This window comes from Salmo salar, chromosome ssa09, assembly GCF_905237065.1.
Source record: "Salmo salar chromosome ssa09, Ssal_v3.1, whole genome shotgun sequence".
NCBI classification, from domain to species: domain Eukaryota; kingdom Metazoa; phylum Chordata; class Actinopteri; order Salmoniformes; family Salmonidae; genus Salmo; species Salmo salar.
The window spans coordinates 70,218,724-70,240,613 of NC_059450.1; the positions used below are offsets into that span (position 1 = coordinate 70,218,724).

The 21,890-nt window shown below is 41.1% G+C and overlaps 2 protein-coding genes across 5 annotated transcripts; both read right to left on the reverse strand.

The window, feature by feature from the left end:
- Positions 1–1,130: 1,130 nt before the first annotated feature.
- Positions 1,131–9,137, reverse strand: LOC106611740 (START domain-containing protein 10). Its single transcript, XM_014212265.2, has 6 exons — positions 8,696–9,137; positions 7,295–7,442; positions 6,689–6,792; positions 4,434–4,551; positions 4,234–4,286; positions 1,131–3,076 (listed from the first exon to the last, which is right to left on the reverse strand). The coding sequence occupies exons 1-6, from the start codon at positions 8,882–8,884 to the stop codon at positions 2,861–2,863; spliced, it is 828 nt and encodes a 275-aa protein (XP_014067740.1). The 5' UTR covers positions 8,885–9,137; the 3' UTR covers positions 1,131–2,860.
- A 1,222-nt stretch (positions 9,138–10,359) lies between these two features.
- Positions 10,360–18,238, reverse strand: rab6c (Ras-related protein Rab-6C). Of its 4 annotated transcripts, none has more exons than XM_014212148.2 (8): positions 17,945–18,238; positions 16,989–17,047; positions 15,940–15,993; positions 14,788–14,893; positions 14,205–14,316; positions 13,702–13,795; positions 12,581–12,647; positions 10,360–12,353 (listed from the first exon to the last, which is right to left on the reverse strand). In XM_014212148.2, exons 1-8 carry the CDS (start codon positions 18,021–18,023, stop codon positions 12,289–12,291), a joined length of 636 nt encoding a protein of 211 aa, XP_014067623.1. In that variant the 5' UTR covers positions 18,024–18,238; the 3' UTR covers positions 10,360–12,288.
- Positions 18,239–21,890: the final 3,652 nt, after the last annotated feature.

Below are 21,890 nucleotides of genomic sequence, written 5' to 3' on the forward strand. Positions count from 1 at the left end.
ATCCGGTGCAGGTGTTGTTACACGTGGTCTGCCACTGCGAGGACGATCAGCTGTCCGTCCTGTCTCCCTATCTTAGGCGTCTCACAGTACGGACATTGCAATTTATTGCCCTGGCCACATCTGCAGTCCTCATGCCTCCTTGCAGCATGCCTAAGGCACGTTCACGCAGATGATCAGGGACCCTGGGCATCTTTCTTTTGGTGTTTTTCAGAGTCAGTAGAAAGGTCTCTTTAGTGTCCTATGTTTTCATAATTGTGACCTTAATTGCCTACCGTCTGTTAGTGTCTTAACGATCGTTCCACAGGTGCATGGTCATTAATTGTTCATGGTTCATTGAACAAGCATGGGAAACAGTGTTTAAACCCTTTACAATGAAGATCTGTGAAGTTATTTGGATTTTTATGAAATATCTTTGAAAGACAGGGTCCTGAAAAAGGGACGTTTCTTTTTTTGCTGAGTTTATAGACATATACACGCTTCAGAAAGTATTCAGACCCCTTGACTTTTTCCACATTTTACGTTAGCCTTATTCTATAATTACATAGTTAAAAAAAAAATGTTGCATTTATATTTTTGTTCAGTGTGTATATACACAGTTTAATGATATTCAAAAAAACGTTATAATGGACCGAGGACCTGATAATGCCTTGATACTGTGGAAAAGATTAATTACATTTAATATGAAATGTTTTGATTATCTAAGATAAACATTTTCCAGACTAACTATTACACAAACTGTAGAACTATTATTAACTAACTTAAATTATATTTGACCTAACGTGTCGACTAAGGTGCCAACATCCTTGTCCATGGCGACACCATAATCTCATATAAATTAATACTTGCCTTGTATGAAGCTCAATACATTAAACAAAATCACATTGTTCCCTGTGCCGTAGTTTATGGTCCATCACTTATAAAACGTCAGCACGGAATGAGTTCCAAATTTGTTTTAACATGTCAAAATAGATTAGATAGTGTAAATAAATCACTCGTCCCTTAATGACCCTAAAGATGGAGTCATGATAGTAGAACCTGTTTTCACTGTCAACTCTATCTTCTGTCCTGTGACCCACTTCACAGATCATGCTCTCGTAAAACACTAAATAAAACACGTGTCAACTCTCAAGCCTTGTTATAACTTTATTTGATATTCTGTGACACATTTGGTTTCCTCTTTCAATGAAAGAATCATTACATGGTTACAGAAGCTTAATCTGGGGTAAATCAGGTCATGTTAGTTAAATCAGGTTGGGGTGGCAGGTAGCCTAGTGGTTAGAGCGTTGGGCCAGTAACCGGAAGGTTGCTAGATCGAATCCCCGAGCTGACAAGGTTAAAACAAAAAAAGGTAATGTAGGCTAAATCAGGTCATGTAGGTTAAATCAGGTCAGTCATGTAGGTTAAATCAGGCCAGTCATGTAGGCTAAATCAGGCCAGTCATGTAGGTTAAATCAGGCCAGTCATGTAGGTTAAATCAGGCCAGTCATGTAGGTTAAATCAGGTCAGTCATGTAGGCTAAATCAGGCCATGTAGGTTAAATCAGGCCATGTAGGTTAAATCAGGCCATGTAGGTTAAATCAGGTCATGCTCCACAGGCAACTACAATATGTTCCCTGAAACCCCAACACCCTCCCTTCCTGAGAAAAACAGGTATTGCTCCAGTGACACCACAGTAGATTAACTTGTTGCTCCACTTTGAGTTTCTGTTTTGGGGGGGTTGACTGACTGTCACAGACATCCTGGCTGTCCCATCAAAACACTGTAATTACACACACATACACGTGAACCTTATCTGAGGTTTATAAAAAAAACGACTTTACAATCATTTGTCTTCAAAGTCAAGTTCAAGAGCTGTATGCAAGGCTAACTTCAGGATCCTTGCTTGCTCTGTCATGATTACTTATCAGGAACTTTATGAAAATAAATACACTTTAAAAGGGGTAAGATCTATGGTGATTCTTCAGGTAATAACACAAACAAAAAAATCCTACAAGTCACTGTGTACATTTGTTAAAATACTAAGTGTGATATTTTGCTAAACATATTTCAATTTAGTTAAGTCACCATTGGATCCTATATTCAGTGCCTACAGTAAGACCAAAGCATACATACCAAGGGTATATAACCAGCAATGGAATGAATTCCATTGTCTCCCTCCCAGATTGCACAAACTTTCAATAAATACCAATAGAATGACAAGGCACTTTCTGTCTATCCGTACTCATGGTTTCCAGTCAAAAAGACAATAGTGAAATACAATGTAGCTCAAGAAACAAATATTCCATCAAATAGAAAAGTAAAAAAACATCATACACAAATACATCTTTTCACATGAATTTATACTCAGGAAATCAAAACAGCCAATCCTGGCTTTTCTTTAACTTGGTTCTGAATTATTCCAAACCTCATATCAAATTGTATAAAAAACTATGAAGCATTGCTGGTAATATAAAATACCTGATGCTGCCGTTTCTAAAAGTAGCTGTACATAACAACCAAGTCCTTCTAGCACCTCTGCCAGTGCATTGTCTGGAGTTGGCACAGTTCGTTGTCAAAAACTGGCTGTATTATCAGTTCAGGCAGAGGGGAAGAAACAGAATTTCCACTCGTTGGTATGTTGTTCAGCTCCATAAGGCCAAACAGATGTAAACAGTTCATTCTCTCATCCTCCATAGAGGCATAAACTGTGGTTTATAAGGCAAAAACTGGATAAGTACAAAATAAATTGGGGGTGGATCTTAAAACTTTAAAGATTGGGATCATGTGCTATGGAGAGGTTGAGGACTTGAGTCTTTAGGTCTGCGTGAGCTTGTCCATCCATCCTCTCTTGTCTAGGCTTCATCCCCTCTGACAGATGTGCTCAGCTGCTGTCCTCTGCTTTGTTACTCTCCTGAATGTCCAGCTGGGAGCTCTCGTCTACGTTCTCCAGAGAGTCTGCCCGCTGGATGGTCAGCTCGGCCGGGTCCATCATGGGCAGGGTGCTTTGCTCTGGGTACAACCAGGGCTTCTGATCTGGAGAGTTCTGCTCTTTCCACTCTGGGTAACTCTGGCCTGCCTTGTGCACACACTTCAGAACCTGCAGGGAGAGAGGAGTGTGTCAGAGAACGAGAGCTGAGTCTCAGCCTAGTTTTTCCCCTTCACTTCATTTTTTTTACAGTTCTGCCCTGAGTCATATGCATGTACAGTCCTTCAGAAAATATTCGCACCTCCCAAACCCTTGACTTTTTCCACTTGTTGTGTTACAGCCTGAATTTAAAATGGATTCAATTGAGATTGTCACTAGCCTACACACAATACCCCATAATGTAAAAGTGGAATTATGTTTTTAGAAATGTTTACAAATTAATTCAAAGTGAAAAACGGAAATGTCTTGAGTCAATAAGTATTCAATTGTTATGGAGGATGGATCAACAGCATTGTAGTTACTCCACATTACTAATGTAATTGACAGTGTGAAAAGAAGGAAACCTGTACAGAAAACAAATATTCCAAAACAGCCATCCTGTTTGCAATAAGGCACTAAAGTAAAACTGCTAAAAAACATGGCAAAGAAATTAACTTCATGCCCTGAATACAAAGTGTTATGTGTGGGGCAAATCCAACAACATATCAACTGAGTACCACTCTTAAAAAATGTCAATTTAATCAATTTTCAAATTAGACTAACACATCAACATGTGTGGGAAAAGCCAAGGGGTGTGAATACTTTCTGAAGGCACTGTACATAATGTAATGATATTACAATGAGCGTAAGTGGGGTGCAATTTAAGATGAGCAGCTAGCTGTTAATCATTAATCATCAGGTTTCCATTCAATCACAGCTATGAGCCACACACACAGTCTTGGTTTCGCACACAAAGACACACCTTGCCCTGAATAGTTTCACGCTGCACATGTTATGAAACCAGAAGAACAAGTTCTACAGGGCTGTTGAGAGTCATTTTCTCTTCCTGAGAGACTTAAAAAAAACAAAAAAACAGAGCTGGACTGGACCTTCCAGTGGGTTTTTGTGGTTACCATGGTGATTTAAGAGACTTGAAACCCACACTCAATATTCTTAGATGGCAAGCTTTTACTACCTAGTTCAGGACAAGAATTTTCCACCGTAACACGCACAAACACACAGAGGTATTGGCTTATTGTATAACTGTTAAAAACCAGTTATAACTCTGTCGTCAAACAGAATTTAGCTGAAGGAAGATTAGTAACAATGTTGGCTGATATTATTCATACCCTGGGAGCCAGAACCTGAGACGCTTTGTTCACCACCCACTTTGGAAGAGAACCTGAAATACAGAATAAACCAAATAATCAATATTCACAGCAACTCTTGGTACCTGTAGTGTAACATAGCCTGTATTAAATATCTTTCAATAAAGAAAAGACAACTGAAGCATAGGATCTGAAGATGGTCTGTGGACAGTGGGTCTCACCTTTGGGGTCAGCCTGTGAGAGGTAGGTAAAGGAGCAGCTATTGGGTCCTGTGGCCTTCACCAGGTAGCCAGTCAGGAGGGAGATGGCTCTCACAAGGTCCTTTTTGGGAGGATATTTCTGTGACGGAAGAAATAAGAACCAAATCAGATGAGATTCTGGGCGTATGTAGACCGATGTAACATTCAGTACCTATTAGTAACAATGTATCATTGCAATAAAAACATGATTTCTTCATCCACATTAGAACCACCTCATCGTGTTAAATATACACAAGGTGGTTCTGTTATATGACTCATCTACAGTGTCTTTCAAAATAATTCAGACCCTTTGGATTTCTTCAGATTTTATTGTGTTACAAAGTAGGATTACAATGAATTTAATTCTTTTTTTCTGGCAACAATCTACACAAGATACTCTGTAATGTCAAAGTGGAAGAACAATTTATATATTTTTGTTAAAATTCATAAAAATGTAATAAATAATATATAGTCTTTGCATAAGTTTTCAGCTCCTGAGTCCATACATGTTGGCAATAATTAGAGCTGTGAGTCTTCTTGGGTAAGTCTCTAAGAGCATTGCAGACCTGGATTGTGCAATATTTGCCCATTAATGTTTTCAAAATTCTTCATGCTCTGTCAAGATGTTAGGGATCATTGCTAGACAGCAATGTTGATGTCTTGCCATAGTATTTCAAGCAGATTTAACCCCATCAGTCCCGAGACCCCAGCAAAATTCAGCTTTTCATTTTTTCTGACTTTTCATTTTATTTTCAGGACAACCAGGTTTATCTGCATGTCCAGCCCTTATATTTAGCTTCACATTGAAGTGTTTTACCATTTTATTTTCAGGACAACCAGGTCTACAGGTAGAACATAAAACTATTTGACATGAACAGTTGCATTCAAAAAAGGTTCTGCAAAAGCAAAAATTTGATAAAAATAAATGTATGTGAATGTTGTAAGTACAGAAATTGTTTGCTCAGTGGGAAATGAATATCCAACTAGTCAGTGACAACTGTGCTGAGTTTGTGACAGCAACTATGTGAGTTTATTACAGTAGTGTAGACGCTATGTCCTGGGATTTCCTATGATCTTCTATGTAGAAGAACCCCTTAGCTTCTAACGACTTGTGTAGCTTGTGAGGGTCATAGAGCAAAACATGCGTGTTCGTGAGTCTCAGCTTTTCAGAAATACTGTAGCTTTAATACTTTGTAGCTCAAACCATTCTGACTCTACAGACGTTTTTTCTAAAAAAGACCCAGCCCCGGCCCCCTTCGAGATCCGCCCTTGTAGGCTTTGCATTTAGGCCAAAAAGTGTATTTCTTTGCCATGTTTTTTTTCTTCAGTATTACTTAAGTGCCTTGTTGCATACAAGATGCATGTTTTGGAATATTTAGCATATTTGTGTTCTTTTCACTCTGTCATTTAGGTCATTATTGTGGAGTCACCACAATGCTGTTGATCCATCCTCAGTTTTCTCCCATCACGGCCATTGAACTCTGTAGCTGTTTAAAATCCCCAATGGCCTCATGGTAACATCCCTGAGCAGTTTCCTTCCTGTGCTGCAGCTCAGTTCAGAAGGACGACTGTATCTTTGTTGTGTCTGGGTGGTTTAATACATCATCCACAGCATAATTATTAACTTGACCATGCTTTAAGACATATTCAATGTCTGATTTGCTATTGTTACCCATCTACCAATCACTGCCCTTCTTAATGATGCTTTTGAAAAGCTCCCTGGTCTTTGTACTTGAATCTGTGCTCGAAATTCAATACTTGACTGAGGGACCTTACAGATGTTGTATTTATGGGGGACAGAGGAATGCTTAATCATTTAAAAACCACGTCAACCCTATTATTTCACAGAGTGAGTCCATGTAACTGTTTATGTGATATGTTAAGCCAAATTTGGCTCCTGAACCAATTTAGGCTTGCCTAAACAAAGAGGCTGAATACTTATGCAATGACTATATTCTAGTCTTTTCTTTCTCAAATGTTTCTTAAACTTTGACATTAAAGTATTTTATGTGTATTGTCAACAACAACAAAAAAGACAATTAAATCCATTTGAATCCCACTTTGTAACACAATAAAATGTGAAGAAATCCAAGGGGTCTGAATACTTTTTCAAGGGCCTGTATGAGGACTGAACTATAGGAATGGTAGAGTGGAGACAGACAGCTGTATGTACTGGATGGTTGCTAAGAGCCAGAGAGTCTACAGACCGAGGAGGTGAAAGTGCATGGCATACGTACCAGGTGTTTGACTGAGTAGTTAACGATCACGTACTCGTCGTCCGTCACCTGCCACGAACGCAGCGTCACCACATCTCTGTTCATCAGTGGCTTCGGACATAGCCCTGAAAACCAAAATGGACAACAACAAATGAAAAACTACTTGAGGAGAGCTTTCCTACAAACACCCCCGTCATGGTAACCAAAGATTCCGAAGACCTACAATGGCAGCAACTGCACTCTCATGTTGACTACAAATACACTCTAAAAGCAGCTCCCTCATGCCTTATCTGAACTCCTGAGGGCAGAATAAGAAGTACACTACAACTGCTGATGGAACCAATGCAATATAGTGTAATGGATGTCAGTGAGAGAGGAGGCAATGGAAACAGAGACGCAGTGGAGGGGCACCATGGAGAAATGGGTTCCTCAAAGCAATGGGACAGTGGAAGGAATGTAAATAAAATACTTTACACCAGATTTACTGCACATTTTCACCTGTGGTCATCTTTGAACCACAAACGTTTAGTAAATTTGACCCGTCAGGTTTTTGCACTGTAAAGAAAGAGACAACAACAGAGGAATGTGGAATAGCACTTTTAACTCAAGCAAATAAGAGGCACGCACATGAGTAGTAGCCCACATCAGCGTTAGGGGAGAGACGGGCAATGTCAAAGCTCTCCAACATGGTGGGGTCCCACTTTTTGCGATACAGGCCATCATGAAGGACGTCGTACATGGTGGCGGCTGACACATCTTTTATGGTCATTCTGCACTGAAATCCAAACAGCAAAAGAGAGCATTGAAGTAAATTGATTATTGAAGTAATACAATAAATTAAGTCCATCTCAAGATCAGGTCTTATCTGTTGAGTACTCACTACAATAAAACATGACACCAGATAAACCAATGGTCATGGAAAACCGGAAACCCCTAGGTGTTCTTGTAACAATGCCGCTACACAAAAACAAAAGGGTTGTGGTGGAAATGTGTAACAGAAAACCTGTGTTACGCTGTCTCCAAGGGACATTGAAATGTCAAAAGACTACTTAGCGCAGGGCTCTTCAACCCTGTTTCTGGAAAGCTACCCTCCTGAAAGGTTTTCGCTCCAACCCCAGCTGTAACTAACCGTATTCAGCTCATCAACCGGCTAATTATTAGAATCAGGTGCGCTAGATTAGGGTTGGATCAAAAACCTACAAGACGGCAGGAACAGGGGTGGAAAGCCCCGATAGAGATACATTGGAAAAAGTCAGGCAAAGGACAGGAATGGGTAAAAGTTAGTCTTTTAATGCAATGTCTATTGCTCTATTCAGACTATGGGATTCATAATAGAAAACAGGATATGCCCCTATTTTGTTAATATAGTTGACTATATATAGTTGACTGGAACGAATTGCAAAAATCACTGAAGTTGGAGACTTATATCTCCCCCACTAACTTTAAGCGTCAGCTGTCAGAGCAGCTTACCGATCGCTGCAGCTGTCACAGCCCATCTGTAAATAGCCCATCCAACCAACTACCTACCTCATCCCCATATTTGTTTTTCTACTCTTTTGCACACCAGTATTTCTACTTGCACATCCTCATCTGCACATATATCACTCCAGTGTAAATTGCTAAATTGTAATTACTTCGCCACTATCGGCCTATTTATTGCCTTACCTCCTTACTTCATTTGCACACACTGTATACAGATTTTTCTATTGTGTTATTGACTGTACACTTGTTTATGCCATGTGTAACTCTGTGTTGCTGTTTTTGTCACACTGCTTTGCTTTATCTTGGCCAGGTCGCAGTTGTAAATGAGAACTTGTTCTCAACTGGCCTACCTGGTTAAATAAAGGTGAAAATAAAAATATATATATATATATATATATATATATATATATATATAAATAAAACATATTTTGGTCAAACAACTCAACTGATCCATGACCATATACTGTTTAGTGTTACAGTGCAAAAACATTAGGCTACACTACTGTGTATCAAATCGACAGATAAGTCAAGCCAAAGTGTCCTCACCTTTATCTTGTGAACTTTAGGGATGTTTTTGTTTCCTTGAGGGGATGATGCTACAGGGGCCACCTCGACCCAAACCTCCATTCCGTTCTTGTCATATTTACTGTACCAGTTGTCCGTTGACAAGGCTTGTCTTCTGAAGTCTGCGAAGACTGCCTCGTCTGGTATAATTCCCGAAAGAATTCGAGACATAATAACGTTCTGAATGAACGGGGAAAATGGTAGCTACTTAACAAGCAGTAAAGCAAGTGCGAAAGGCAACGCTAGTAAAGTCACTGAATTAATGTTGTGTATCCAGTCGGATCCTCCTGCCTCCAAAATGTTATTCTATTATGACAGTGAGATCAATCCCGATATACTCACTATTTATCATATCAAGTTAGACTGGATTTTTGTGTTGGATTCCTGACCCACCCAGCTTCCAGCCGAAAGTAATGCAGAAAAACTCTTCACGTCACTGCTTCCGGAATTCACACAGGTATCCTACTGGAATCTTTTCTGGTCTACACAGTGCACACCTAGGTTTGGAATGAGAACAACTACTCCTAGCTTGTTTTAGCTCAACTTGGCTGACATTGGGAATGATGGTATCCCTAGATTTAATTCGTACATAAAGTCCAGGGCCCGGTTTCCCAAAAGCATATTAAGGCTACGTCAATCGTTATAACCTTGGTAGGAGCATCGTTAAATCTCCGAGCTGTTTCCCAAAACCATCGTTACTAAAGTGGTTCTTGAAAACGCTCGTACCCAAGTACGTCGTTAGATGCTTTTTTGCCCTTCCGTGACACTTCATACACAGATTTCCGCAAAACATATAATCAAGATGTTTATGTCTTTTGTACTGACAACTTCAGAAGGAACGTGACAACTACAATGTTGCCAATTTCTTTGCATAACAAGGGAAGGATATAAATACGCTTCAAATGAAAACCGAGATTACTGTATTAAAATATAAATAGGCCATAGTTTAGGCTACATAGACCTATATATTTCAATGATATTTAAATCAGACATGTTAATTCAATTAAGTTTTATTTAGCTATTTGTACACTACTGTCAAATTTTCGCTTCGATTTATTATTCATAATGTGTAACGTGCGCAATGTGACAAATCTTGATTTTGGTAATTAATTATTGCTGGGTATTAGAATAAGCCACCTCAATAGTTGTAGCCATAGGTGATATCTCGAAATAATTATAACGTTCAGGTGAAAACGAAAACGGAGAACGCTGATCCTATCAGTCATAAACAGTGTATGCTTGGCCAATAAGTCACTCTCAAAGTCTAAATACTCTATATTGTAAATGCACAATATCTTATGCAAAAATAAAATGTCCTCCTGGCACAGAAACGGTCACATTGTTGGTTGCAATTATCACTAATGCATTGTGGATTACATGACAAGGCCCATACATCTATGACAAAAGGCAACATTCCATTCATTAGGGCCAATAACCTTTGACCTGTAATACTATATTACATGGATAAAAAAGAAAGAGGTAAAATAAGATATTTTAAAGACCACACTGACAAATAACAAATCTGACATTCTTCATTTTGTAGGAACGAAGTTAAAAATGAAAATGTCTAAAGTAATGTGTATGCAAAGGTAGGCTTATCCTAATAATAATAATATTCATAAAAATAATTAGCAAGAAGCTTGGAACAATTTTGGTGAAATACCTTTACTTCGTGTGATACACTTTAACTATCCTTTTTTTTTTTACAGCAGAGTAATACTAACAGTACATTATTATTCACAAAAACGTTGCTAAACACTAGTAGACATTTCAACTGGACAGACACTTCAGAAAAGCAGAGCTGAGTATTCAGTCAGCGACAGGTAATATAATTAACTATTAAGCTAAAGGTTGTTCGATGTAATTAAATACGTATCTACATTTGTTTAAACATTTTAAAATGTTTACATTTTCAAACAATCTACAGCTATTGGTGTGTGGTGGTGAGGATGGGACATTTTTGACTGTGGTTATTTGGTTTGTGTGTATGCCACTGTGTGTACGTGTTAAAGGACAGGGGTGGAGTGATGCCTTTTCTGTACCTAAACCAATCCACTGACTATACACACTGCAGGGAGTCAACATCATCAGTGTGACCGTGGTGACTTGAGACGAAACAACCAGGCCTGGCTTTTGCTTTGAAATTCAGCATCCACGCAGAGACACGGAAATAAATAAAACACTAACTTCCACGTGCGTGCCAGCAACTGTAATTTTGCCTAGTATACAATGCGATTTTACGGTTGCTTGTGTTAAATAAATTTAAAAAACAGTCATACACAGACAATAGCAATAAAAATGATCTTCACTGCACTTGTTTTTTTTACAGCAAGGGTGTTAGGAAGCGTTAGTTGATCATCAGATACAGCTAACTGCTCTACAAAACAACTACCGAAGCCAGAGGCCCATCAGCAGGCCTCTCGATCTTCACAATATCGGGACTCGATTCAGTACACAACGTTGGTGAACAAACAAGCAAGGCATCTGTGTTCTTAACTGTCTATAAATCCTGCATGATGAGCACGCTGTTCCTGCAAGTGTGATGAAAACAAGACAATATATATCAATTGGGGGTTGAGTAGGAGACTTCGTATGGGCAAAGTGACATGTTTCCATTTAGTGTGTAAAAGGGTTGACACCTGCTCACGCCATAGCCCCACACATGGACTTTAAACACCTTCTCTCCTCAGACACAAGGAGATGTTAGTATGCGTGTAGATAACTGAGGAAAGTTCCTCTGACAGAGCGGCTATAGTTTCAAAGTGTACATCAGTAGATTTAAGTTAGTATTTTCCAGTACAATGAATTGGGATGATGTCCCTTTTCTAAAAATGCATACCCTTGTTTCCTATCGGGTTGGCTACACGTACTTTCTGAAGCATCCACCTGGAAAACCTGCCGCCATTTAAATCTTCAGTCGACTAACTACAGTCATCCTAAATGAAGTTATTTGGCTGTTCTTGCCCTTAAAAATGTCCCTTATTCATTAGGCTTAAATTAATAGATTTGAGCCAACAATGATTCAAAATAATGTTCATCAAGTTGAGGGGAATCTTTCTGCAACGAAGTACTTAAAATAAAATCATGGGAATCAGTAACAGACACTTTGTTGATCACTATATAGAATACTGTAGCTGACCCACTCCAGACTCTCCATTGGAAATAAAAGCAAAGAAGCAAAAGGGACTGAGACCTTTCATAGTCACTTAAATAATCTCAAACAATATCACTTTACAACAATGACATGTGTGATGGCACTGATGCTCCAAAAAGTGCAATAACCCAGGAGCAGTTAGTTATGTCAGTCTGCAATCCTAGATAATGCCATGCAGTTGGATGACAATCTGATCATAGTCAGCATTTAACCTATTCTGTGTTTGACAGTTTTACCTTTAATATTATCTTTAGATGATCTGTTTAAATGCAGAGTAATAGCACATCCACAGTTACTCTGAAAAAAAATCACTCAGTCGAAAGAGCAGCCAATGGCAGTGAGCCATGGGTGGGGAGAGTGGCCACTGAGAGACAAGCTGTTGGTGGGGAAGAGGCAGGTCAGGTGGGGGTTTAGGTGTTTACTAGCAGGAGCAGCTGCTCTCCGTCACAGCCATCTCCGGCGGCTTCTCCAGTTTGATATCGATCACTGAGAGAGGAGGTGCTTAAGGAATATTCTCCATTAGTCATTTCATGCATCATAAACATTTTGGGGGAATTTGAAGAATATTATGCAAGTTTAACTCAATTAAAACCATAAGCAACAGATAACATTACAACAGACACTGAAGCATTTCTGGAGTGTTGATTACATGTTGAGCTCAAACACGCTCCAAACTATTCTGCCTCGGGGATAACCCTTTTGTGAAAAGATACTGTCCTCTTTGCTCTTCTCTGGTGTGCTATCCATCCCAGGTAGGGCTGCGGCAACACGGCGAAACAGCTGAGGAATCACAAGAAAGGAATCAGTGTTGCAAAACATCCGTACCACACAGTGCATCAATAATGTTAATGTTGACCACATAACAGTGACGGCCTAGATGGTAAGTCAATATTTATAAGAGCCAATTTAATGTAAAAAATATATATATATACACAGTATATTTGTACATGGGGCTACACACATCTGACAAAACTCATCCTGATATTTATTACACATTCATCTTGGAAGATGTCTCAATAACACGTTAAGAGCTGTTAACTTGCATCAAAAATGTTCATGCGATTATTTAGATTCTATGCCCATTCAATAGGCCTGTTGATGGCTCCATGCCAAACAGTGAGAAACACAAGCAGACATTTTGAGGAACGAGGCAAAATAAGAGAAAAACCCAACATGGAGCCAGACAGTGCAGTACAATTGATGCCGAAGCGTTCTAAAGCAATGGACATGAACAACAACAACACCTGAGCACTGAGGTGAATCACAATGCAGAGAGGACAAGGAGGACAGGCCACGAGGATTCAAGTGAAAAGAGAAGGGAAAACGAGAAGTTGTGAAAGTAGTCTAGGAGGGAAGACTGGGCTGGACTATCCTGAGTGAACAGAAGCTCTACCTGTTTGACATTGTAGCCAGTCTTTGCGCTGGTTTCAATGAACATGACATTCAGTTCCTTAGCTCTCTGCTCGCCCTCCTCCGTGGTGATCTGTCTGCTCAGGCCACAGCCGAGATGGAGGGATAGACAGACATGAAAGAGGACAGGCCGAGAGGGAAAGGGGGAGATGGAGAGAAAACGGAGAGCTCAGAATTTTTGGTTAGAAAGAGAGAGGGTTAGTTCGGTCATGCCTCTGAGAGACAAACGGATAGGAGAGGGAGAAGCTTTGCTGAGAAAAGATGAAACAGCTTGACACGCAATAAAGGGAATCCAAAGTCACTTGGTCCACATTAAACATCTAATCCATGTAGTACATGACAAATGACTCTTCCTAAGGGGGGAAGCATAATGAGCAGTTCTGGAGGCTGTTTGTACACCTGCTGGTGGTAACTGGACACCCACCTGTTTGACGTTATAGCCAGCCTTGGCACTGGTCTCTATGTACATCACATTGAGTTCACGAGCTTTCCTTTCTGCAGTCTCTACAGACACTTGTCTGCCATGGTCCCAGGGGGAGGGACAGGAGGGGAGGGTGGTGTCAGGGGGTTGGGAGTGGACACCAAATCAAAGTGACATGGGGAGACACCGGGGAGAGGGAACAAAAAAATGTTGATAAAACCAAAATTTGACAAAAAAAAAAAGGTTTAACCAAATAGTAAGCAGGGTGAACATGGAGTAAAGTTCAATAGATCAAAAACTGAAAACACTTAAATGAATGTTATGCCCAATATACTCATATCTAAATAAGATGGGATGCCAAATACAGTCGAGGGAGGAGGAACCAGGTTTCGAGACAAAGTGTTCACACATACAACAGTTGTCAAATAGGTCAATATCCAGTTCAGGGACCACATTGCCATTTACCACCCCAGCAACTGCTCTCCACAAAGACACACACCATGTACCTTTTATCAGCCAGGTCTGTTTTGTTTCCCACAAGCATGATAATGACATCACTTCCTCTCTCTGTTCTGACATCATCAATCCACTTTGAGGTTTGTTGGAATGAATTGAGGTCTGAGGGGAAGAACAGTAGCAATTCAGAATGCATACAGAGTGAGCATGATCACTTTAAATATCTTATGAGGTTTGAACTCCGAGTGAAGGGGATATGAACACATTAGATACATTTGCAAATCAGAACAGTCATTGCTCATCATTGAAAGTACAGTTGATTTCAGCGGAGGAGTGAACGCCCAGTAGCCAGGTGTTAGTAAGCAAAAGTAAACGGTAAGTTAAGTTTAAGCACATAGAGGAATAGTAGTACCCACACCACTGTTAATACAAGGGAAAACTCCCTAACCTCCATGAAGTTGCATCATTAAAGTCCCTACATGGCGACACTAAATGCCTCCAATAATAGCAACACTACTCATACATTAGAAGCTGTTGAGGTTTGCTACTGTGTTGACAGCATCCTTCCCAATGTAATGTCCCAGTTGACCCTGCCCCCCCCCTTACAGTGATGAGAGCAGAGCTCTAACTCACTGGTGATGTCATAAACCACCACAGCGATGGTGGAGTCGCGGATGTAGCTGGGAATGAGACTACGGAAACGCTCCTGTCCAGCAGTGTCCCAGAGCTGGAGTCGGACCTGGGGAGTGGGACGGAGGAGAAGGAAACGGGACAGACGGAAAGGGAAAATGGAAAAGAGGAACGACATAAAATAGTTGCAAGAGAACATCAAGGCAGCAGAGGCGAAAATGCTCATGCATCCTGGAATAGGAAAAAGCTTTCCCATGTAGCTAGCAGATGACCTGTTCCCAATGTTGACGCTTTTTAGTTACCTAGTACAGATGGCAAATGTTCCAAATCAATGCTTTTGTAGCAAGGAAAGCATTTCCCCCATTCCTTAGACAAGCCCCTTTAGGGACAACATTTCCACAAGCACAATCACCACTGGATGTACTGAGAGGTCTACCACTCCACTCCTATTTGGAACCATTGCACCAACAATGTCATTTATAATATCTACTGACTTTAGGGTTGCACAAAATTCTCAGACAATGGAAGCCCTGAAGCACCAGGAGGCTATTTTCTGATCTGATTACTCACTGACCGCAAGTCGGGTTCAACTCATTACTACAGTCCAGTGACGTTGCCAAGCTGCAGAAATGCTGTTTGCCCTGTTCTCCCCTTCCGTCCACTGAGGGAAAGGCAGGGAGGTGATACCTACTTGCTATGTCATAAACCACCACAGCAGCGGCTGAGTCTCTGATGTAGCTGGGGATGAGACTGCGGAACCGCTCCTGCCCGGCCGTATCCCACAGCTGGAGCCGAATCTGTGGCCAACCACACAAACCGAGGAGCGGACACAATTCGAAACCCAGCCATGGGGATGGAGGGGAGGGGTGGACAGAGACAAAAACGTATGATGATGGAACTAAAAACAGAATCATGGCAGGAAAGAAAACATGGGCTAAATGAAAACTGATAATGAAACTGCAACTCATAGTGCATCTACGTCCATGCTTTAAACAAGCAGTCTAGTCAGGATTAGATAAAAAGGAGACTACCTAAGCCCCTTTTTGACAGTGGCTTGGAGGGGGATATACAATGATTACATATGGGCACAAACTCAAGGGACATGTGAAATGGTTTCAAGTGATGCAGATTATATAGAAGTCAAGTGGTACTGACCGTACGATCTTCCAGATACATCGTTTTCGATAAAAAGTCTATGCCAATTGTTGCCTGCAAGACAAAAAAACATTCTCCTCAGATATCACTGACAAACTGCATGTCTGTACTACATTCAACAATATGCCAAAGAAAAGTATGGCCTTGTGTCCTTGTTTCCCCCCAGTTTTGTAGCAGATTGTATGCGAGCTATAGTCAGGTTACAAAAAAATAGAACATGGCTCTCATAGGCAGACATTTCCACCAAGCAAAACAACCCAAAGCTCAGAGTGGTGTGGATGCCAACGAATGTTACCCTTTTTTTCTCTCTCTCTGAGGACCTGAGCCCTAGGACCATGCCTCAGGACTACCTGGCCTGATGAATCCTTGCTGTCCCCAGTCCACCTGGTGGTGCTGCTGCTCCAGTTTCAACTGTTCTGCCTGCAGCTATGGAACCATTACCTGTTCACCGGACATGCTACCTTGTCCCAGACCTGCTGTTTTAAACTCTAGAGACAGCAGGTGCAGTAGAGATACTCTGAATGATCGGCTATGAAAAGCCAACTGACATTTAGTCCTGAGGTGCTGACCTGTTGCACCCTCTACAACCACTGTGATTATTATCTGACCCTGCTGGTCATCTATGAACATCATGGCCATGTTCTGTTATAATCTCCACCCGGCACAGCCAGAAGAGGACTGGCCACCCCTCATAGCCTGGTTCCTCTCTAGGTTTCTGCCTTTCTAAGGAGTTTTTCCTAGCCACTGTGCTTCTACACCTGCATTGCTTGCTGTTTGGGGTTTTAAGCTGGGTTTCTGTACAACACTGTGCCACTGGGTTTCTGTACAACAGCTGATGTAAGAAGGGCTTTATAAATACATTTGATTGAAATTTGATTGATATGTTAGTTGGGGCGGCAGCGTAGCCTAGTGGTTAAAGCGTTGGACTAGTATGGTTGCAAGTTCAAATCCTCGAGCTGACAAGGTACAAATCTGTCTTTCTGCCCACTGTTCCTATAAATAAACATGCAATGAATTACCAGTACTGTACTTGAAATAAGATAATATACCTGATAGGTGTTGTCAAAGCTGTCATACATAAACCTGGTGATAAGCGATGTCTTTCCCACTGTAAAGACAGAACATTGCGTTTACATTGACATTTTCTAAATTCTGCATGATCCTCTACAACTGTAATTCGTGAGGAAAAGAAATAAAACGTACCTTTATAAAAAAAACATTTAGCTATTTAAAACAATACTGACAGTGATAATATATGTTATTATATTGTTTATTTCCATGATAAATCGAAAAACTAGGTTCTGGAGTACTGACCCACGCTGAGCTGGCAAAGGGTGGAGCCACGAATGGAGGCGATAACTAGCTAACGTTAGCTAGCTAAAATGGCCCAGAAAATCGATACACCGTTTTGGGGCTATACAAATCTGAATTAATATTTGAGGAAATAATATAGCATATGTCTGGTTTATTTCTCTGAATGTTGACGTTTGTCACGGGAAATGGCCAAGGTTGAATAAACGGCTCAGTGAATTAGCAAGCTAGCTAGCTCAACTGGCTCCCCTCTGACAGACGTGGCTTAGCAAACTGACTCCACCCACACAAGCTGAAGTTAGATACCAAGTAAACAGAAAAACATTCACATCAAATGGAAAGAATGTAACTTGAACTCGTGAATGACACCGACAGTTCAGTATCTTAACGTTAGTTAGTTAAGGGATTTGCATGACCAGATATATTACCAAGCTAACGTTAGCTAGTACTTAAATTAGCTAGCTAGCTTTATCCTCCAACATCTTTGGCAGCATGATCTCAAGCAACCAATTTTTGCTGATTCAATGGGATAACGCTAGCTAGTAAGCAAGTTCCCTTGGCTAAAATATAGCTAACTAACATAAGGCGTCGTTTAGCATAATCTTTCTGTTTCGGCCTGGCTAGCTAACGTCAGCTAGCGGTACTCTCACCAAAACAAATACTTACATGCTCTGCTGAAAAGACCTCCACTTACCACTTTGTTCGCCTAAGAATACGAGCTTGAATTTCCGCAGGGGGTTGCCAAACTCTCCACCGCCGGTCGTGGTCGACATCTTTATTAAACGATAAATAACAGCTAGCTATATTGCCAATGTCCTATGCTGTCTCGACTGGAAAGAGACACAGGGTATCGATAGCCTAGCTTTTGTTGCGTTCTGTGTGTATGCTAGCTCTGTATGTGAAATTGTGACGCGCGAGCTAGCACCCCCTGACGGACAGACTAGGAGTACCAAAAAGTGCAGGGTTACGTTCCAAACACTTAAAAGACACACCCTTTTCCCTCAGCCCTCAAATTAAGTGGACACTTCTGATGACGTTTCATGACGTCGGACGAGTTGACACTTGCAGGGCAACGGGCGAGGGAAGAACTAACTAATTTCAAATGGATCTCTCTTGCCTGGAAATGTGTCACTCGTTCATCCCATGGTTGTGTTTTCAGTCATCATGGAAGTGTTGTGTGCCTTATATGCGCTACAGTCAATTATGATTGCATTTCATATCTTGGCTAAAAGAGAGCTCACAAAATGAGTTAATGTCATTTTTGCTATATTAAATACATGCTTAATCATGTGGACAAGTATCCTTCCTCTATTGTACTGTGTTTTGGAGAAAATGGGGGTCATGTTAGCAGTAACTGCATAAAGTTACTGTGAAACCAAGTTAAATACAAGCCATTTTTCTCATTTCCACGCTATGAGCAGTTACTGCCTTTTTGCTTGGTAGGGCAGCACAGTCCCTGTGCCCAAGAACAACAGTGGTAGGCCTGATAACCGACAACGATGAGACAGCCTATAGGGAGGAAGTCAGAGACCTGGCCGTGTGGTGCCAGGACAACAACCACTCCCTCAACGTGATCAAGACAAAGGAGATGATTGTGGACAACAGGAAAAGGAGTGCCGAGCACGCCCCATTCTCATTGACAGGGCTGTAGTGGAGCAGGTAGAGAGCTTCAAGTTCCTTGGTGTCCACATCACCAACAAACTATCATGGTCTAAATACACTAAGACAGTCGTGAAGAGGTCACGACAAAACCTATTCCCCCTCAAGAGACTGAAAAGATTCGGCATGGGTCCTCAGATCCTCAAAAGGTTCTACAGCTGCACCATAGAGAGCATGCTGACTGGTTGCATCACTGCCTGGTATGGCAACTGCTCGGCCTCCGACCGCAAGCCACTACAGAGGGTAGTGCGTACGGCCATGTACATCACTGGTGCCAAGCTTCCTGCCATCCAGGACCTCTATACCAGGCGGTGTCAGAGGAAGACTCCATCCACCCTAGTCATAGACTGTTCTCCAAAAGGCTTCTTAACAGCTTCTACCCCGAAGCCATAAGACTCCTGAACACCTAATCGAAGGGCTACCCAGACCCCGCTTTTACGCTGCTGCTACTCTCTGTTTATTATCTGTGCATAGTCACTTTAACTCTACGTACATGTACATATTACCTCAATTATCTCAATTAACCGGTGCCCCTGCACATTGACTCTGTACCGGTACCCCCTGTATATAGCTTCGCTATTGTTATTTTACTGCTGCTGTTTAATTATTTGTAACTTTTATTTTCAATTTTTGACTTAACACTTATTTTTTCTTCACTTCTTAAAGCATTGTTGGTTAAGGGCTTGTAAGTAAGGATTTCACTGTAAGTTCTACACCTGTTGTATTCGGCGCATGTGACAAACACCATTTGATTTGATTTGATTTGATCCGCAGACATCGAATGTTAGCCATCCTACTATATCAGGTAAATGGAAAAGGACAATGTATAAGAGTGATGTCAGGGAAAGATATGTGCGCAAGTTGATGTTTCCAAAAGCTAACCAAACAAAAACATCATTACTTTTATATACGTGTTTGAGTCGTCATGTGCATTAGTAGCACAATTTTACATTCATTTTTACTTACATTTGTATGGTGACTTCTCCATATTAACGTTGGTTTTAAGTTTTGGCTAACTTTTCTTAGCGGATGTACAATCATCGCGAATTGAATTATGGGGAGTTTCAGGCCTGGAGTGAACATAATTGTACACTCGCAAACTCGATCAAAAACTAGAGCTGAGCGGCTTACGTTGCCAACTTCCCTTGCTTGCCTAATCATTTGGACCAACAAAAAAAATGGCCGCGGGGATTCCCCCAAGGGCATAAGTGGAGGAGTGTGTGTCTTTTATGAGTTTGAAACGCAGCCCAATGGACAAGTCTTCTTATTTGATAAGGTTTAATGGCGGTTGGCATCCGATAAACTTTGCATTACCGCCACCTACTAGACTGGAGTATCACCTTATACTTTGCTTAAAAAAAATATTTAGGAAAATCAACAAATCCCATATCATCTAACCCTACACTCACAAAATAAAACACCACCCTAGTCCACTATTTAAATATATCTAGTCCTACATCAGGCCAACAGCCAACAGGCACCACCACTCAACACACCCTGTAACTCATCTGACGTCAAGTCTCGTACACCCAAATATCTCTGCAGCTGCCACTACAACCTCAATTTCCGGAGACTTACTTTCTGTCCCTGCAATACAGTTGACAACCATTGCTGTAAACGCAAAAAATCCAATCTTACTGAAGCATATATCACTTGTTGGCCTATCACTCTGGACTGGTACAGATCTACTACTCACACCACTTCTCTCAGGATCCCTCCCCTTGAGCCATCTTCCTATATTTTCTTCACTGACACAGCATATGGCAACTTCTGCACTACTATAACCCTGGAAACCTCAACCTGCCTCTCTCACACGGGACATTTGTGATCCCCAGCCCCATGGGCACCATTACAATTAGCACATACCAGTACTTTACCCAATGCTACCCATTCCTTTGTCTCATGCCCTTCTGCACACTTCTCACACCTAGAAACATCCCTCCTACACACTGCTGCCACATGCCCATAAGATTGACACCTGTAACAACATAATGTTTTCGGCACAAAAGCTTGTATGGGATAACTTATATATCCTAACATCACTTTGTCAAGCAAAGACTCAACATCAAAACTTAAAAGGACAGACAATGACTCGTGCCACCCTGTCTACGTCTCACCAAACAACGAGCATCACAAACACTGGGTACATTTACCGCTATCCCAGTAATCACTCCTTTCAATGGCACCCTTTTCTTGAGAGCAAAACAATTCACATCTCTTGTCCCCATTCGTTTAACGCGGAGTGCCTGCTCCCTCTAGCCAGCAGAAACACAAACAATTATCACAAGAGCACTTTTGGTTACTTTGACTGATTCCACAGCATCCAACTCTTGTTTTCACCCACCCTGAAATCACAAATGGATCAGCCAAAAGGCAGGGCTCCACTTTTTCCAAAAATGTCATTTCTACCATCACAGACTCCTCTTTATCCTGACCCTCGGTGCAAGCAACAATGGACAAGTGATGGTGCTACAATTTGCTTTGTTGCAAGTTATATCTTATGTTGTAAAATGTAACACATAGCTAATGGTTTAAATGTTCTGAATTATTCATCTGTGGGCCTATGTGACTGCATTATCCATTGTCCATGTGTGACACGCTAGGAACCATAGTTTTGGTCCACGTTTCCCAGGGGCCTAATTAGTGTGAAAGATATAAAATCACCGCGTTCCGGTTTGTGCTTGTGCTTGTCATTTGTTTCAGACCCATTTGAAACCCCATGCTGTCGTGATAATTGTTTGGGGGGTATGGTTGATTGTGTTCAGACATTGTTTGTTTGAGGTTGACAAAATGCAAGAGTTTATTGCATTGGAAGACTTCTGCAATTGGCCCAGCATCCTTTGTTGGTTGCAGATTGTCATGTGTTTGGAATGGCTTTGATGGCTGTGGGGAATTGCTTATCGTAATCAGAGGAAAGAAGCGGTGAACTAACAGAAGACAGTGAGGAGATACACATAAAGATTTGACACAGGAAGTAGGAG

Bases quoted from the DNA above. Each gene is read 5' to 3' on its own strand.
- LOC106611740 (XM_014212265.2), bottom strand. From the start codon at position 8,884: ATGTCTCGAATTCTTTCGGGAATTATACCAGACGAGGCAGTCTTCGCA. The intron at 6,793-7,294 runs GTGCGTGCCTCT...TTTGGTTTTCAG, and splicing joins TGATGTGGGCTACTACTCAT to GGCTATGTCCGAAGCCACTG. The intron at 4,287-4,433 runs GTGAGACCCACT...TCTGTATTTCAG, and splicing joins CTCACAGGCTGACCCCAAAG to GTTCTCTTCCAAAGTGGGTG.
- rab6c (XM_014212148.2), bottom strand. From the start codon at position 18,023: ATGTCGACCACGACCGGCGGTGGAGAGTTTGGCAACCCCCTGCGGAAA. The intron at 14,317-14,787 runs GTGAGTTAGAGC...TCTTCCCCTCAG, and splicing joins GGTGGTTTATGACATCACCA to ACCTCAATTCATTCCAACAA. The intron at 12,354-12,580 runs GTATCTTTTCAC...CTCCTCTCTCAG, and splicing joins AGAGAAGAGCAAAGAGGACA to TGATCGATATCAAACTGGAG.